General features: G+C 39.4%; 1 protein-coding gene and 1 long non-coding RNA gene across 2 annotated transcripts in view; one reads left to right on the plus strand and one right to left on the minus strand.

The window, feature by feature from the left end:
* Positions 1 to 1,671: 1,671 nt before the first annotated feature.
* On the plus strand, positions 1,672 to 8,177 carry nt5m (5',3'-nucleotidase, mitochondrial). The gene is made up of 5 exons (XM_008437967.3): positions 1,672 to 2,411; positions 3,403 to 3,503; positions 4,872 to 4,932; positions 5,076 to 5,190; positions 6,413 to 8,177. Exons 1-5 carry the CDS (start codon positions 2,136 to 2,138, stop codon positions 6,550 to 6,552), a joined length of 693 nt encoding a protein of 230 aa, XP_008436189.2. The 5' UTR covers positions 1,672 to 2,135; the 3' UTR covers positions 6,553 to 8,177.
* Positions 5,187 to 18,547, minus strand: part of LOC103482057 (uncharacterized) — a 51,602-nt gene continuing 38,241 nt past the window's right edge. Inside the window, exon 4 of the long non-coding RNA XR_536385.2 lies at positions 5,187 to 5,545. This is a non-coding gene — a long non-coding RNA (uncharacterized LOC103482057). The remainder of the gene's footprint in view (positions 5,546 to 18,547) is intronic.

Consider the following 18,547-nt stretch of genomic DNA (forward strand, 5'->3'; position numbering starts at 1 on the left):
TAGTCGCATCTTTTCGGGGTTGTTACTGCCTCTAGTGGCGTGGAGGTGGTAACACAACTAATAAAATTACATTACTAAATCAGAACACTGCAAAGTATTTTGTGTCTCGGCGGGGGGGAGGAGGGTTCGGTGAATGCGCATATGAAACTGGGGGGTTCATATGCCCTTAACCTCAAAAAAGGTTAAGAACCACTGTTCTAAATGCATGGAAAGCCATATTGGATTATGAGGTTGCGGTTGAATGACCTTCAATGAATGGAGTGCTCGAGTTTTAACCACAAGCTGAATTTTCTGTTTAAAATGCAAACATAATGCTTTGGATTTGTCTTGAAAGTTGGAGCTAAGGTCTGAGAATGACATCACATATAACCACATTCTGGTTGGAAAAACTAGCTGCTTGCAAACAAAACAAAACAAAACAAAAAAAAAAACTAAAAAGAAAATCTAGTTGGATTAGCTAACATAAATATTTCTCAGCATCTTTGTTTTTTTACATTCAAACCTGATGTCAGGTTCCACTCAACTTCTACAGTGATGAAAGCTCTAAGACGAAGTTAATGACAGATGAAACCTTTATTTGTGAAAAGAAAACCATCACTGGTTAAACACAGGATTAACCTTATTTCAGTTGCAATATAAAACAACTAAGTAGTTGTTGAAGGTAGGCTCATCAGACAGAAAAGCACTGATTTTAGATTTTTTTTCCCCCCCTCAATGCTAAACTTCAGAAATGATGTGGTACACTTAAAACACACCGAAGAGTGTAAGCTCTCTTTTCTGAATAAACCATCTTGGAAGGAGCTGGTGTTGTGTCGCGTTGAGTTCCATGCTAGGATGCGTTTCTACCAGTTCTGCCTACACGCAATTGCGCTTCTCAACAATATTTACGGCCAACCTCGTGGTGCATTCAAAATCAGAACTAGAACCACTCAAACTAGGTTATTTATATTGAAATAACTAGAAATTTATTTAACATTTGCTGGTACACAATGCCACCAGGGCCTTAATAAACTCTTCGTGATTAATTTCAATTTTTTTAAATTATCTCATTTGTGGTATATTTCAAGTTATGTGAGGTCAGTTATTATTGTCAGTTTTTGCTATTTAAGCGAGATAAATAAAGCTACAGAATCTTTTCTGAGTAAATGAGTAGGTAAAGGTCTGGAATGTACTGGGATGGGGGTATTGTTGTTCTCACAAGAGCAGGAAAACAGCAGAAAAAACAGAAAAGTTATTTTTGTTGCTTGTCTGAATGGATGAAAACCATGAGACAGAATTTTCAAGTTTGAATATTTGACTTGTTTTGCTTTCCTTCTAGATACTGCCAAACAAAAGTATGCATCATAAAAGAGAAACCAGCATATGACATTTCATTTTCAGCCTTTCAATTATCTTTACATAGGAGTCAGTGACAATTCAAGAACAGACACAGAAGTACAACTATTAGAAAATTAATAAATTAAGACAATGTTGTTCATTTTGGATTGTCCTATTTGCTTAATAAGTGATAAACACGACTTTGCTCATATTATTAAGTAACAATTATTTTCATTATTTTGGAAATTAAATATATCTATACAAATGTACGAATTGACTTGAATGCACCACGGGCAAAACGTTTTATTTTACTTCGCCGTAAAACACGTTTAGAAGCGCAACTGATGAGGAAACAAATCTCAACGGGGGAACCCGAACTCGACACAACACCTGTTTGTAGTACAGCTTGTTCCCACAGCTGAGCTCTTCTTCCTCCTGATGCCGCAAAACCAGGCGATAACTGTCTGTTTCCGTCCACACTGCTTCAGTGGCAGCTGTTACCGTTGCAGTGGGACGCCCAGTAAAAGCTGACGGGTAGCTAACACACCGTCAAACCGCTCTCAGTGTAGCGTCCAGCGGTGTCACATTTGACCTGGCCGCTGCTGCTGTTAGCCTGACAGGGAGCCAGCAGTGTTAGCTTAACTGCAGCAGCGAAACGGCCATGTACAGTGAAACACAACGTCATAAATAAGCAGTAAAAGAAAAACAACCGTGCTAAAATAAGTTTATTTTTTCTCTCCAATGCGGACTTTTTGTCGGCGTGTTCCAGGCGCAGTGAGTTCGGAGAGGTATACCGATCGTTGGCGGCGGCAGCAGCGATGTTGCTGTGCACGACTGCAACCCGCCTACTCGGAAGAGGGAAAACTTTGCTCCCTGATCCGTTTAAGAGGATTGCTATAAACATGTCGTCCTCCTCCGGCGCCGGTAAGAGACTGCGGGTCCTGGTCGACATGGACGGAGTGCTGGCGGACTTCGAGGGGGGCTTCCTGAAGAAATACAGGGCCAGGTACCCGGACGAGCCCTTCGTCACCCTGGATGACAGGAGAGGCTTTTGGGTGTCATTACAGTACGGGCAGCTCAGATCCGACCTATGTGTAAGTAAACGGTCAGATGGAAGCAGTTTTTACGGAGATACATTAAAGCTACTGTCCCAACTTTTTTGGGGGATTAAATAAATCACCGCTTTGGTTATAGTTTGCCGTCTTTAGTCACGAGCCATTGTCAGATTTTCAGTTAATCTTGGTAAAGTTGTAGATTCTTATTTAATCAATATAAAATATTCTCTCCCCAAAGCAAGTTCTAGACCTCTGGTGACATCACACGAGGCACATTAACGCCACCGATTTATTTCTGATCATGTCCAGTCGTGTTTTTTCTTCTTTACTCATACCATTTATATGGAAGACAATTATGCACCTGAAAAAATGTAATGGTTTTGATCTCATAATTCTGAATTTTATTTTCAGAATAAAATTTAGTACAAAATTTGAGATTAAAGACAGCATTTTAAGATAAAATTTTGACAGAAAAAAAAATCCAAATTATAAGGGAAAACAAAGTCATAATTATGACATTTAAAAGTCTTTTATAAAAAAAATTTTCAGGTGGCCCCAGACCTCTTCCTTATATTTAATACATTTCTTCCTTTGGTTTACTTGTATTTTGTATTGCTGCAGCAGAAAGTTGGATTTCAGGAAAAACATTTAATAAAACATTTAAAAGCAGTTTGTGAAAAGTTCTAGGCCAAACTTGTCAAGGGAGGGATATAATTAATCTAAACTGCTGTCAGCTGACCACATTGACTCTTGTTCCTCTTGTGATGTCATTAACTCAAATACACAAAAAGCAGAATTAGCATTTTTCACTGAGCTTTTTAAAAAAGCTGCATCTTGTGAAATCCAACAGTAAGAATGCAGACCTCTGTCCCATGTTTTGGATGGGTTAAGACTTTTTCACAGCGTGTTGATAACAAACTTGACCTTTGTTCCTTCTTGTTGTTATAGTAGAGGTGCACTGATACTAATGCAAACACACGTGATCCGGTAATCCACCGGGTGTAAACTAACTGTTTCCATCTCTCTCCAGGAAAAAGCCATCAGTATCTGGGAGTCCAAAGGCTTCTTCATAGACTTGGATCCTCTGCCTGGAGGGTTGGAGGCGGTGAAGGAGATGGCCAAGATGGATGAGTAAGAACAATCAGAATACTTGCCGGAATAATAAGACAGATAAAAACTTGTTTATACCAGTTCATCTGTGAATTTGCCTTTGACTGGTTTGATTGAACATTGCTTCAAATGCTGAATTTTTTTCTTTGTTTCCCACTTTCATCAAAAGTATCAAAACTACCAATCAATGCATGTTTTTGGAGATTATTAAATCTGATTAAGTTTAAGAGCATTTGCTTTTATGCATAAAAGAAGTTATTCCTTCAACCAATTCATTTTCGGTTGGACTAAATACTCTTACTAGCACTTCATTTTTTCTCTTATGTGTTATGGTCTTTGTTCAAAACTCGAAATCAATCAAAAAAAGAATCACCAGGACAGACATAAAAGAAAACCAAAAGCAGTAAAACCCTCTAAGTTTAACTGTCTCAAAAAGAAAAGATTGCGCATTTTGGAACCAAGCAATACATCATCAGCATAGAAGACAATCTTACAAGTCAAATTAGTCAGGTGATTCGATTCTTTGTCTTTTAAGCGCACCTGCTAGTGGTTTGATAAAGATTCCTTGACATGTAAACAGCATTGTCATGTGCCTTTGAGGTCGAAACTAGCAGAGAAAAGTTCCAAAACTAAGTAAGCCTCATTGTAGCCTTTCAGCTGGTCGTTTCAACATACATTTGGTGGTGAGATGGTATTGAATCTAATATTTGGCCACTAGAGGGCAGTAAAAACAAGTTAATAATTGAATTGTTACACCAGAATAACTTTTTTTTCAAGCCAATGGCAATGTTCTTAGGCAGAAAGTAGGGGTACTGTTACCTCATTGAGGCAGTACTTCTTTGTTATACACAAATAATTGTACAGATTTCCCAAACAACCAATAAAATAACTTGGCGATATTAAAGTGTCCATCCTTGTACTACCAGCAGATCATAAGTCTGGCATTGATGTTTGTCTTGGTCAGAACTCTGTCATCTTTGCGTCTCTTTTAGTCATCAACCGCATTATTAAAAAATAATAATCTTCACTCATGGACACCCTGCTGCCAGTGATAAGCAAGCTCTGCCTTGGTGGTGAGTGATTTTTGCAAGGTTTGTGGCACCATCTTCATCAATGATGGTGATTTTAGACAGAGGCACTCAGGAGCCCTTTTCTTCTCCTGAATCACTTTGGGTGAAGCTCCTCTCAACCCCACCTTTCATAGCCATTACATATTGAACATTTCTATCAAACGTGATCACTCTGGATGTGTTTGAGCTCTTCATCTGAACCGTTGCCACCCGTTTCCAGCATATTAAGAGTCTGTGTGGGTGGCATATGCAGCTGGAATAGGAAATGAATTGCCATGTGTTTCCACTGAGCTCTTGTTGTTTCCTTCTCTCCCTGCAGCACAGATGTCTTTATTTGCACCAGCCCCATTAAACATTACAAACACTGCCCATATGAGAAGGTGAGCCTCCTGTTGATCAATAGCATGGAATCTTCTGCTTTGATAATCATTAAAGGGATTTTTTCTAACAACTGACACCTTGATTGCGTTTGTGCCTGTGTGTGTGTGTGTGTCTGTGTGTGCGTGCGTGCGTGTGTTTCCAGTACGCCTGGGTGGAGAAGCATTTAGGCTGTGACTTTCTGGAGCAGGTCATTCTGACCAGAGATAAAACCATAATTGCCGGTGACCTCCTCATAGACGACAAGCCTGACATTCAAGGTGGGCTTTGTGGACTTGCATTGTTTATGTTGTGACATTCGATAGCTCTTAGACTGAGCAACGCTTTGAAAAAGTATACTTAATATCAGCCTGGGCAAAAACAAAAAATAAGTTTTTAAAACAGGATTTTATTTACTAAGGGGAAACAGCCTGACCAACCAACCAGAAAAGGTAAAGCCAACGTATTTCTCTGGCGATAAATAAAGTGTCTGTCGGTCTCTGTTTATTTACTTACCAGCCACATGTAGGCCTGGTTAACCAGCATTCAAGAACGTCCAGGCCTTAGGGTGGCACCTTCAGTGCAGTTCAGTTAAGCAGCATAGCAGTGATCCAAAGCACAGCAGAAAATCCACTCCTGAAAGGATTAAAAAATAAATACGTTGTGTGAGTAATCTATTCTAAGTTTGGACTTATAAATGACTTGGAAGATTCCGACAAACACTTGTTGACAGTTGTTGCCACCAAGAGGTGACACAACTTTAGGTTTAGGGGGAAATTGCTTTCTAGACATAATTTCCAATAGAATGGGATTGTTACATTTGCAATGATACATAGTCTTGCAAATGTATTCAGTAGTGGTGCACCAATTTCAGTTTTCTGGCTGATCTTTCCCCCATTGAAATGGGTTTTTTTGGTCGGAATACCAGCCAGGCCAATCAGTGAACAGAAGGAAAAGTTGTGAACAATGAAGTCGATTTTCTGCGCTGTTTTAGATTTATAGTCTGACTGTAGTTTTTGCGATGACAGTGGAGGAAGTAAATGAAGCCCTTCAGTCTATTGAATTAAAATCAGCAGCTGCCTCGTTTGACTCGGCACTTCTCTCTTTGCAGCAGAGGATGGTTGTTTACAGCACACTCAATTTCCGGTTAGCTGCATAGAGTCGAAACGGAGCATTTCATACATTACATACAAACATTAGCAATTGGGTAAAATTTAAAACTTCAACTGAGTGTACACCTTCAGGAAGCAATTGGTCGTCAATAGCCAAGGGTCCAGAGCATCTGTAGAACAAGGGACTGGTTTTTGCCAGGATACTTTAACTTAGTCTGGTGTGTTAAATCCCAATGAAACCCACTGAAATCAGCGGTTGCAACACACATTTCTTATGTGTATCCATGTGTTCTGCTCGTCTTTGACTGCAGTTACTCTGAAACAACCTTCTGGAGGCTCCTTCTTGTTAAACACAAGTAATGGGTTACATAATCTTTCATGTCTTGATTAGGTGTGGAGCCCACACCAGCTTGGGAACACATCCTGTTCACCGCCTGCCACAACAAGCATCTGTCAGTCGGTCCTTCCCAGAGACGGCTCCTGTCTTGGTCTGATGACTGGAGGGGCATCCTGGACAGCAAAAGGAAGTGAGGGACGCCACTCATTCCTCTGCATCATAGTAACCAGGGTAACCGGAATACAAGATTGATCGTCCCACTGTTGAAGTTGCAACGACATGAATGGACCAGCATTTCCTGCCGCTGTTTCTGAAGAAGAAAACTGAAGTCGGCCGTGCAGTTGTTGGGACAGAGAGAGAGAGAGAAAGTTCACTTATTTCACCACCAGAGGGCAGCATGACACAGGCCAACCACACTTCCACGAACATCTCTAAATAACCGCATGTCGATTTTTAACAGGGCCAGACCGCATTAATGGAAGTTGTTGGTATTGCTCTCCTATGGTTTCTAAATTTGGAGCTTTCTGCTCAGAATCCATTTCGTTTTATTTTTGGCCTGCTGTAGTGATTTATTCATATCCTCATTACAAAAGGCCAGTCCCATAAATATATCCATGTACTGTGATTCCCACACAAACATCAGGGCAGTCAGCTACACAGGAAAACGAACAAATATAGCCTCACAGAGCCGTAAGAGCTGGTGAACGTGAGCACAGGAGTGTGACATCAGACCTGGGATTACTGTAACGGTTATAGTTGGCATTTATTTTACCTCTACTTAAGTGAAACACCACTGTAATGTACAGAAATTTACATCCACTCATTGCTGGCATGCATGTTTCACTTTTAATGTTACGTTTAAATATGACTGTATAGAGAAAAAAAATTAAAAGTTTGGCACCATGGACCTGCTTTTTTGATATCCTTGAGGTTGAGGGTTTGGTTGAAGGTTTGGTTCTCAAGTTTTCCAAATTTTTCATCTTGACCTCAAATCCACAATTAGATGGTTAAGAGATTAATACAAGCAGTTGTTCCAACAGGGATGTTTGATGGCCAGGAAAATCCATAATAAATTCAAACTTCAACCAAAAAGAAACGGTTCAAATTCATCACTGAAAGCCCTAAATGAGCATGAAATCGATGCCAGAGATGAAGGTATGTAAACTTCTGACCACCACCGCTGGAAAGGTGGACGACCTGGAGGAAAGTTTTGTTTTTATGCAACTTAAAAATGACAACTTTGGTGCTCTTATTTTTTTTAGGATTTCACAACGATCTATGCATCTCACTTCACCCACTGAGGGAAAACGTATTCGCACACACATGTTGCCAAAAAAAACACGTAGAACAAAAATTGCGACTTAAAACTTCTGTTCTTTGAAAAGTTTTCCTATTCTAAACTATTGAATAGAATAGAATATTTAGAAATTCCAAGTCATTTTCAGTTAGATGTTCCACATGAAATGTACTTGGTGTATTTTTATACTGTGGTGTGTTTACATTCGCACATAAAAGTAGATGGAGGGTAGAAACTTTGAACTACCTCCAGAGTGTTAGATTTATTGAAGTAAGATGATTTTTGAGTTGAAAAGTGTTTCAGAATGAAGTTGCCGCAAAACAACACAAATCTTTTTTACTTTACTGTTTTAAGGAGCTTGTTGCTCTGCATCATCAAAGTTTTGAGAAGACAGTCCTTAGATTTGTGCTTTTGTGCCTGGTTCAATCTCCAGCTTCAAATCGGTTTCTGTTTTCTGTTTTAACACATTGTTTTCTCCATCTGCAGCCAGTGAAAAATAAATAAAGGACACTTTAACATGTCTTTTTTTTCCTTTGCTATCTGTTCATTTCGGTTCACCCTGCTAAAACAAACATTAAGGCAAACAGTTTGGACAGATGTTAGGAAACTTGCCCACCCCTCAGAGTTTTCACCTCCCAGCATGGTGGGGTGGTGGGAGAGTTCAGACATGATGGGGCACACCTCTTTGTCCTTGGTGTTGTCATTTCCTCCATCAGTCCATGTCATATCAGAAAAACACATATTGAATTATTTTGAGCCATTTTCCAAAATCTTCTTTCTACTGTATTGTTCCAGCCAGATGGATTTTGCAGTGAATGAAAAACTTCTGATGTTTGGTAGCTGTTGCACTTTGCATTTAGTAGTAGTACTCTTAGCACTTTCACCTTAAACAATTTTTTCCAGTCATTGTGGGGGCAAACAAATTAAGATCCTGATGTGTTATTTTACGTCACAGTAAAGTATTATTTAGCTTTTCATTTGGCAAAAGCAAAGAGTTGGACCTTTATTCTTAAAATAACAGAAAAATTAGAAAATTAATGGAAAAAAAGTAGACTTTGTTATCTGTAACAATTTAACAATGGCAAAATATGTTTTCTTAACATGTGGTTTGAGGACTTTGTCCTTTTCCTTCAAAAACATTTTTCCCTCAACTATCATTAAAATTAATTTAGTCTCTATCAGATAGATTGTGCTATTTAACTTGAATGTTAAAATCCAGAACTTATATGTCTATGTAATCAGACATACACTCTAAACACCAGAGCAGTGTATTTACTGATGAATGTGGTCCACAGAATTTTTGACAAGTTGACAGAGGTGCTAATAAACATAAAACTAACAGCTGACATACGTTCTATGTGACCCAGACAGGTTGGATTTTTAAGTTGAATGGACGAGGTGGTTTCGTTTATAGCATACAACATATGTAAAGCTTGTTAAATTCTCTTAAAGGGGGATATCTGGACTTGAACCCTACCAAAGAGAGTGACATGACATAACAAGCTTTCCCTCATTCTCAATCATCAACCAGTTGGATCAGCTGGTTAATTTCAGATTGGACTGTGGACTGTTGAAAAAGAGAAGGGCAAAGACTTCAGGAAGCTGAAGTTCACAAACACAACTCCTCTTTTTCTAATAAGAGCTCTTCCATCCTGTTTGTGACCTGATGAACTGCCATAGTGTACTTCCGAAAGTAGTTAACCCATCTAATGGATCAGCTATCGCTCAGCTGCTGGAAGCTTCTGAGGAGGAACTCGTCCAGAGTGTTCCAGTTGATCGCCCTTCCAGCGGTCATCTTCTTATTGTTAAACCTGGGTTGTGTAACAGCCAGCAAACAGCCAACCATTGAAAAACGCTTCTTTAGTGTAAATTTCATGTCAGCCCCTTTGGTACATTGCTGAGCAGAGAAAATGCAAAACTGTTGCCTTTGGTTGAGCTTCAACAGTCATTCTGCTGTGCAACTGACAATGCAAAAAACACAATATTTTGTGTCAAATATGGGAAACTGGATTATACATGCTCTTGTTGCAACTACCATTTGGCAAGATTTAAAGCAGGGTGTGATAATAACAAGAGCGCTTGACTACTGACAAAGCATAGTGGTTCATGTCCAAAACCCATACACACCACTACTGGGCCACTTAGATCATATCTGTGACATTAATGTAATACCACAATTTAGGAGGGATTGATGCACAACACAAGAACATTTAGGCCTGTTTATCAGCCTGATTATGATTGCATAGAAACTATAAAATCCAAAATTTTAAATGCACTTATAAAACAGTGAAAACAAAACACTTCTTAAGAGCCCACAATAAAAAACTTACAAAAACACTGGCCTTATGACTCTCAAGCTGGGGTTTCTGTAGAAACTTCTTCAGTTTAGGTTTACAATGATACCAGTCAGATTTGGGCCTTTACTTGTTACATACTAAATAAATAATAATAATAAAAACAAGTTCTACATGTTGACCTCACGTAGAAAAAAAGCTCTTCTCTTGGTTTCTTAAGATTGTGACAGTGATGTGATCCAATCTCTTCATTGATCGATCAGTTTGCACCAACCCTTTGTTGGTTAGACTCAAGCCCAACTATTTCTTTACCGTTTCTACTGACTTCCAGCAGCAGAACTAGACTTTCATACACGGGATGGCCAAAGGGTGGGCAAGGCCATACACTAATAAAGGGAAATAGCTTGTGTGTCTAACCTGGTTCCTGGAGAAAATGCTTCTTATGATCATCATCATCATCATCATATTATCTGTACCAAAACTAAAGATGTGACTACCTGGTGACACGTTAAGATTTGCATAGACTTTAGCTCATATGTGCAGAAATCTAAAAATGTGTCCAATATCTGAATTCAATCTACTCAAGTAAGAGTAGAAATAGTTCAAAATATTAGTCAACTAAAAATTTAAAGTACAGTGAGATAAAGCTACTCCTGTGAGATTGTTTTGCCGTGTTTTTCAAAAAGTTACTCAAGTAAATGTAACCAGAACTACTGACTTCTGAGCATACAAGTCCTGGTCATAAAATTAGAATATCATGAAAATGTTGATTTATGTCAGTAGTTCCATTCAAAAAGCAAAACTTCTATATTATCTTTATTCATTACACAGACTGATGCATTTCAAATGTGTATTTCTTTAAATTTTGTTGATTAGAACTGAGAACTAATGAAAAGAAACAAATGGACAATGCCTCCCTGATGCCCACCCATGCTACCAGCGCTGGTTTCTGCAGCCATTTGACCATTTGCTTGTATTAAAAAGTCCATTGCCATCTTATACATTCCAACATATCTAACACTTTAAATGTTTTTATTTTTGTCCCAGTTCTGATTTCCATCTTGTCTCAAACGCTCTGAAAGCAGCAGAGGCAAACCCCTGATCAGAGATAAAGGTAATTAGGCTGAGGTAAACAGACGTAATCACGCGTGAACTGCCAGGCATTTTCTGCAGAACTCGGTCACTGCTGGTCAAAAGCGTCAGAGCTCAGAAAAGATCCCAGCAGAGCAATAGAGCTGAACTGGATTGAACAAGAGTTTCTCTCATGAGAATGTACTCCTACTGGACAGTCAACAGTACACTTTGTATTGCTTGCTCAGTGAGGATATGATGTACAAGATGTGCCCTTGGGGAACAGGGAAGACGCCACATGTGGTCTGTGCTAGAATTAGTGTTACCGTCTGAATTAGACGTGGCTGGAAAAAACTGGAACTTCACAGTAATGAGCACATAAAATACTGCGGAAGGGCTCAGGTGTAGCTTTTTCTGTTTGCTCACTTGTATTTTTACTTTCATTACAATCCTGCAGCTACATCCCACACTCTGTTATCCTGCCTCTCTGTTTGTATTGCTTTCCTTCCGTTTGTCTAATTGCTTTATGGGTGAGAGGAAAAATGTGTTGTATAAGATATGTTCCAGAACGCTTCATGTGTACAATCAAGCACATTGGTGTGCTTTGCTGACCACTGGTTCCTCTTTTTTTTGGAGGAGGAGGAGGAGTTACTTGATTGACCCCTACGGTGTGTAACTCAGGTTTATAACTCACTTGCTAATATTGCCGGGAAGTTTCATCATATGATTGTGAGAAACCTGATCGATAGGTAAACCCAGAGGAGGTGTTATGATTAATTCATGAAAATCCTTTAGAACACTGTAGTTCTTTAATCAAGGCACTTTACAAAAAAGTTATTTCAGTTCAATCACCCATATCTTCCACTTTATCTCAGTTATCACAAAGTGCAATAAGTTCAGTTCACTATTCCAATTAGTTTAAGAAATTTATATGAAAGGAAACCCAGTAGTTTGCATCGAGTCATTTATTCCTCTTGGGCGACCACATAGTGACAGCAGAGAATTGTTTGCATTGCGTCATTGACTTTACAGCAATCCCTCATAACAAGACAAGGTACTTCACCGAAACTGACCAGCCAGGCAAGGAAAGCATTGATAACAAAAGCAGCTAAGAGATCTGTAGCAACTCTTGTGGAGCTACAGAGATCAACGGCTCGGGTGGGAGAATCTGTTGACAAGTATAAGGGATGCACTCCACAAATCTTGTATTTTACATCAGAAAGCCATTCCCTAATGATTAGAAGTCCGATTTGCAGTTTGCTACAAGCCTTGTGGTGGAAACATGTGGGAAAAGGTAATTTGCTCAGGTTTCTTGGCACTCTTGCAAAATTATGTGACAGAACACTGCACACCACCCTGCAAATTAACAAATGCTTCCAACATCATATGAGAACTAATTGTCGCAACATGTTTTAAACATGTATATGTGATATGCATGTCATTTAGTTGTGTTTTTTCCATTGGAGAGTGACAGTTCAAAACGAATACATGTGCAAGTCTTTTCTGCATGCATGGTTTTGATTTACGATTCCCATGCAAGTGGTTAAACACCCACAGCTGCTGGCATGTTAAAATCTGAGTCAGTGGCAAGCATGTTTTAACCGGTGCCAAACTGGCTATTCATCCAAACCAAGCATAACCGGTTTATTGGCATCTGTCTGTCAACAGTCATTTTTCCGTCCATCTGTGTAGTAACAGGACACAGTGTTTTGCTGAGCTGGTATTATGGGCGGAAGTCAAACAGAGCTAGTAATTACTGTAAAAATACACCCCTGCCCTCATTGCCTGTACAACAACACAGACAGGGCTGTTTTATGAATATTGTTTCCACTTTTGTAAGCAGATATAAGTTTTGAACACAGAACAAAGCATTGCTGCAAAAGAGATATCCGTTGAAGGCCCAAACCGATGAACCAAAAGTTGCTTAGTAATCCCGGGCAGGTGGGAGGGAAGAGGTAAGATCTGAGGCTCAATTCAAACTCTGTCACCCCCTTACACCTGACCAAATTCTTTGTGGCAAAGATTCAACAAGGTTTCAAAAACCTTTCGTCGAGGTCTTGGTGAGTTGATTGGTCGGTTGCACGTCCATAATGTGAATCTGTCACATCCCAAAAAGGGTTTAATTAAACTGAGACCTGGAGATTATGGAGGCTGTTGGAGGACAGTTCCTGGTCATCTTCAAGACAAGGTAAAATTTGTGGCAAGGTTGCATTGCCCTGCTGGACGTAGCCATCAAGGGATGGTACTGGACAAAAAGTGATGGACATAGTCAGCAACAATACTCAGGTAGACTGTTGCGTTTAATTGATTCTCAGTTGTTACTAAGGGTCTACTTAGTGGCGCATACACTAGTGCAGGGCTGGGCAATCCTGGTCTTCGAGGACCGGTGTCCTGCAACTCTTAAATGTCTCCCTGGTCCAACAGCTGAGTCACCTCCTAAGTGCAGTCAAGTTCTCAAGAGTCCTGCCAACGACCTCATTATTTGACTCAGGTGTGTTGAAGTAGAGATGCATCTAAAAGTTGCAGGAGATCGGCTCTCGAGGCCTGGAGTTGCCCACCCCTGCACTAGTGGGACACATTAATAAGAGGCACGTTGGATCCATACTTTCATGTCTTTTGAGCTAAATTCTCACCCTGTCACCTGAATGTTGCAGCGGAAATCTAGACTAACTGGACCAAGCAACTTGTCACTAATTTTGATGATTCTGTGACACTGTTAGGGCTAGAGTTAGCCCACTGTGGTCTTCTGCTGCTGTAACCCATCTGCTCTAAAGTTTAACATGTTGTGTATTCAGAGATGGCATTTTAGATGCCACAGTTTTAACAAGTGTTTGGCTCAGCCACTGTTACTTTTCTGTTACCTACTCTGATTTCTGACATCAACAAGGCATTTTCATTCGCACAACTGCAGCTCACTGGATATTTCCTTTATTTTTGGGATAATCTCTGTCCACTCAAGAGAGTGTTATGAATGAAAATCCCAGTAGATCAGATGTGCATGACTGGACTGGTTGGATGTGATTTCAGTTGCAGATGTTCCGACAATTGCGATTTCCTAAGAAAATGGACCATTTTGGTGTCCAACACGCCTTATCTCTCCTATCATTATACTGAACAAGTATGCTTATCAAACAGGAAGGAAGGCATTATCCCTCCTGTAGTACTAAGAGGGGTTCCTGCAGACCAGGGGTGCCCAAAGTCGGTCCTCAAGGGCCAGCATCCTGCATGTTTTAGTTCTCTCCCTGGTCGTACTAACAACCTCCTTAGCATGTCAATGTTCTTCTTAGGTCTTCTAATGACTCATTTGATCCAGGCGCGTTATTACCAGGGAGAGACCTAAAACATGCAGAATGCCGACCCTCCAGGACCGACTTTGGGCATCACTGCTGTAGACCCTACATGAACTCTAACCTGTGTGCGGTTACGGCGGAGTTACACTGACCCCGCATGTGCTTTTACATGTTTTTTTTTTCCTCCATGGTTTTGGGAACTGACTAGATAAGAGATAAGATTGCGGGATGGATAAACAGTGACATTGAATAGAAAAACATGTGTTTATATGAGTCAAAAAATAAACCAAGTCAGATTTTTCAGCTTTCTCCACATATTTGACATATATCACTGCAAAAACATTTTAGCCTTTTATGATGCTTTGCATAATAATGTAATGGAAGCTTGTGTGTTATCTTAGCAGTATCACAGTATTTTAATCAGGTCGTAATTATCGAAGATCAATAACTGAAGCATATATATATTGGATCAGGATGAATTTTTATAAGGCAGTAAATGTTAATCTGACAATGCGGAGAATCTCACACTAATGATTTTCTTTCATTAAGGCTAACATGAAAGCGAAGACACACAATAGGTGTTCCTCATGTTTTTAATGGAAGCAAGAACATTTCAAGTGGCTGCTATTAAAAGTCCATTAACCATATTTCCCCTTCTTTGAAAAAAAGAAGAAAAAAGAATGCATTCATTTCCTTTTCAGAGAAAGACAAGGGCATTGACATTAAACTCTACGTGGAAGAAGGAGTTAACTGACTGCAGAACTGCATTCTAAGCACATAATTTCAGCTTACTTTCTTAAGAAAAGAATTCTGTCACAGACTCGAATCTGACATGCTTTGTAGAAATGTAATGCACTTCCGAGGAGAGCTTGATAAGGTTTGCAAAAACCAGAAAATCAAACAGCTCTGGGAACAGAATGGGACATACTGGGGAGATTATTTGGAATGTGTGGCTATAATTTTGTTTTTATGCACACAGAACTAAAAAGAAAAAAAAATTCCAGTGTCAACATGGTTTGATAAGGTCTGTGTAGTGCACCGCTGACAGATATTAATTTCCCAGGTGTTCAGTCAGAATGGGAAGAACACTGTGGGTTCTCTTTGTTTACACCTTTGTGTACTTTTCAATTTATGTCTTTGTGCCAAAGTGCGTGTGTGTTTGTGTGTGCGTGTGTGTGCGTGTGTGTGTGTGTGTGTGTGTGTGCGTGCCTTTGTCTGTGTGGGAAATGGAAAGCAAAGCAGGTCAATTTCCACTGTAGCTGTGGACCGGGACATTTCATTACTCCATCTACCTTCACAGAGATTGCTGTTATTGCACTGATGCCTCTAGAGGTACAAATCAGTTTACAAAACCGTTTCATTTCCAGGCACAAACTCAGCTGGAAAATTTTTACATTAGTACGCTCACGTCACAAGCAAAAACACATACAGGGGTTCATTTCTACCTTGTTTTCTCTGACGTTCCTTGCTTTCGTAAAACGCGTTTCTGATTCAAACCTGTTGTCACCAAATGATAAACCACTGCCTTCAAAAAGAGATTAGAAACTTGCATAACTACATCCCAGCAATGCCTGTTGTCCTATAATCAAGGTTTTAATGAAACAATGTTGAAAAAGATAATATGTAGCTGAAAAGTGAAAGGTAATAAGGCGTCAGATATACAAGTCTTGACAGTGTTTACATGTGGTTTTGCTTAGGTTGATCAAAAGGACTAACGCTGATTCACTGTCTTTGATTACATTAGATATGGACAGAAAATGCAGGCGGAACAATTAATCACTGGAATGACCTACCAGAGTACATATGTACATTTTGGAAGGCAAGCACTGATGAAAACTGTGATTAGTAATTGTTTTAGCACAATTGAATGTGATTTTGATTTATTTTTTATCCAATAGTATTATTTGCCCTTATCTAAAATAGTAGGCTATTTTGTAAAAGTTGCTGTCATTGAGGACTAGCCGTTGTCATGCAACTTTTGAAACCACTCACCTACATGGTTTTTGGCCTTATTCAACTCTCTAAAACATATAAACACTGACAGTCACTTTCATCCATATATCACTGTCCAAACCATATTTCACATATTAAAGGGTTTTTTTGGAGCTGTACCAAGATCTCCTCCTCCAAACGGTTTCAATATGATGTTAAACAAACTCTAAAGCCATTTGTTGATGGTGTGAATGTGATCTGACCTCACTCGACACAGTCACCAGGTGTACGTAGCAATCTGAATTACCTAGGCACAGTCCTACTTGATATGCTATTGACTCGTATTTGGAAACCAGCCAATTCAGGGATGCCATTTATTTTGCTTGGCACCGACTGGCTCTACTGCAGAAAGTGGGAATAAGGAAGACTTCTCTGGTAGAGAAGTCAATTTCCACTGGGCATGTTAATGCATATCAAGGTAAATTTTGTGAATTATTAAAATAGGCAGTTCTAGGCATTCTTAAAGTGTGTCTAAAGTATTCCTGGATTCTAGCTATTTACGTGCGGCTGTGGCTCCTAACCCCTGTGAATACCAGGGATCCACTGAATAGGTGTGAAAACACCTCAGTCTAAACCATAGGTTAATCTGTCTTCTATACTCCTACCTCAGTCTCTGCTTTAAAAAAAAGTCCCCTTGTTTACCAAGTTCTATCTAGAAGTCAGTAGTCTCTAAAGCCTTTAAATGCCCAACTACTGGTTCCCAGATAAGGGCAAAGTTTCCTAGGTAGCCCTCTGCTTTCGTCACAAGTCAAACCACTCTGCTAATACAATGTTTCTTCATCTATAATTCTCTGAAAGGCCTGAGGGAACACACACACAATTAATTATAGTGCAGGAGCTACTGCATGTGAGAGGGAAAATGGAAAAACACTAGATATAAAAGTATTTAATAAACTCCTTAGAGATAGATCTTATTGTTTGTTTTCATTCCTTCCCTTTGGAATATTGTGGAAGCAAAACAAACTGCACATTCCTCAAAGTTCATTCATGCATCCACCCGGAGGAGAGCAGTGTGATCTGTTGACTTCCCAGCTTGATAACAATTTGAATTGCACAGCCAGAGCTACAGTGACATGGTTGGCTATAACTGAGAATCTATGACAGGACATGGACACTTTAATGTTTAAGATCAAACAAATTCCATAGTGGCACAAAAATAATATGAGCAAATATAGCAAGCATTAATATTTGTTATTAATGATGATTTTCAACTTAAAGCAAATAAGAGTGTGGCATTTAATGACTTATCAGGCCAATAAAAAATATGTCGAATATCTGCAAATGATTTCTCATTGGAAAGCAGAGTATTATTTATTGAATTTAGCTGTAATTTCACATACAGACTACATGTAATATATATTTTAAATAATTTCCAGATAATAAAAAAGATTACATTAAAGCTTCATTTTGGTCCATGAGATGTTGGATGACTGTAAAATCTCCTTTCAGAGGGAGAGAGGCCTCCAGCAGATCCCCACTCTGGGAGGACAACCATCTGCTTCAGCAGACTGAGGGGTGAGAAGGACACAAACAAACACAAAACCAGAAGACAGACCACAGTTTGTAGGGCTCCGGGGCAAAGTGTGCTCATGGGGGGGGAGGTGGTCAGAAGAACTGGAGGTCCGCAGGGTTCTACACCCACATCAGAAATCCAATACATACTTCCATCATTATTCATGACATTTTAGTTCAGAAAACAAATGTCATGTCTTGTGGAAATTTTTGATTACAAGTCTTGCAGTCATGACTCTCTCGGTGAAATCATGTAAACAGGGTCTGAAATACAAAATGTGAAAATTTTTAGGATTCCAATTGGTTGGAACATAAAGAGCGGTTTGCGCAGGGCGTAATCTGTCCATGAAACATCACTGCTGAGAAGGTCTTGGGTTTGATACCGTTGTCCAAACAGACTGCTAATAAAGATCTAAAACAACCTGTATTTTAATTTTAGCAAGGAAATATTGTTGAAAATGTACACATTGTTTAGTAATATTTTCAACCATGTAATGTTCAGTGGGGAGGTGATAAATGGGACACGCTGAATGTGGTAATGTGGACAGCCTCTTAGAAATCTACAGGTTATGGTGAGGATCTACAGTCTGTACATCATATAAACAGAGACTGATGTTAACAGTTTGTGATGCTAATTATGTTCATCATTAGCATGTTAAAGACAATAATTATATCAGTTCCAAATTCTTTTATGGTTGTTTTTCCCACATTCCCATTCTCCCAATTAAAGATG

This window comes from Poecilia reticulata, chromosome 19, assembly GCF_904066995.2.
Source record: "Poecilia reticulata chromosome 19, P_reticulata-male-v2, whole genome shotgun sequence".
NCBI lineage: Eukaryota > Metazoa > Chordata > Actinopteri > Cyprinodontiformes > Poeciliidae > Poecilia > Poecilia reticulata.

What these genes read in the sequence shown, in the direction of transcription:
- nt5m (XM_008437967.3), top strand. Translation starts at nt 2,136, where the DNA reads ATGTTGCTGTGCACGACTGCAACCCGCCTACTCGGAAGAGGGAAAACT. An exon ending in AGCTCAGATCCGACCTATGT is followed by an intron (nt 2,412 to 3,402) that starts GTAAGTAAACGG and finishes ATCTCTCTCCAG; the next exon opens with GAAAAAGCCATCAGTATCTG. An exon ending in AACACTGCCCATATGAGAAG is followed by an intron (nt 4,933 to 5,075) that starts GTGAGCCTCCTG and finishes GTGTGTTTCCAG; the next exon opens with TACGCCTGGGTGGAGAAGCA.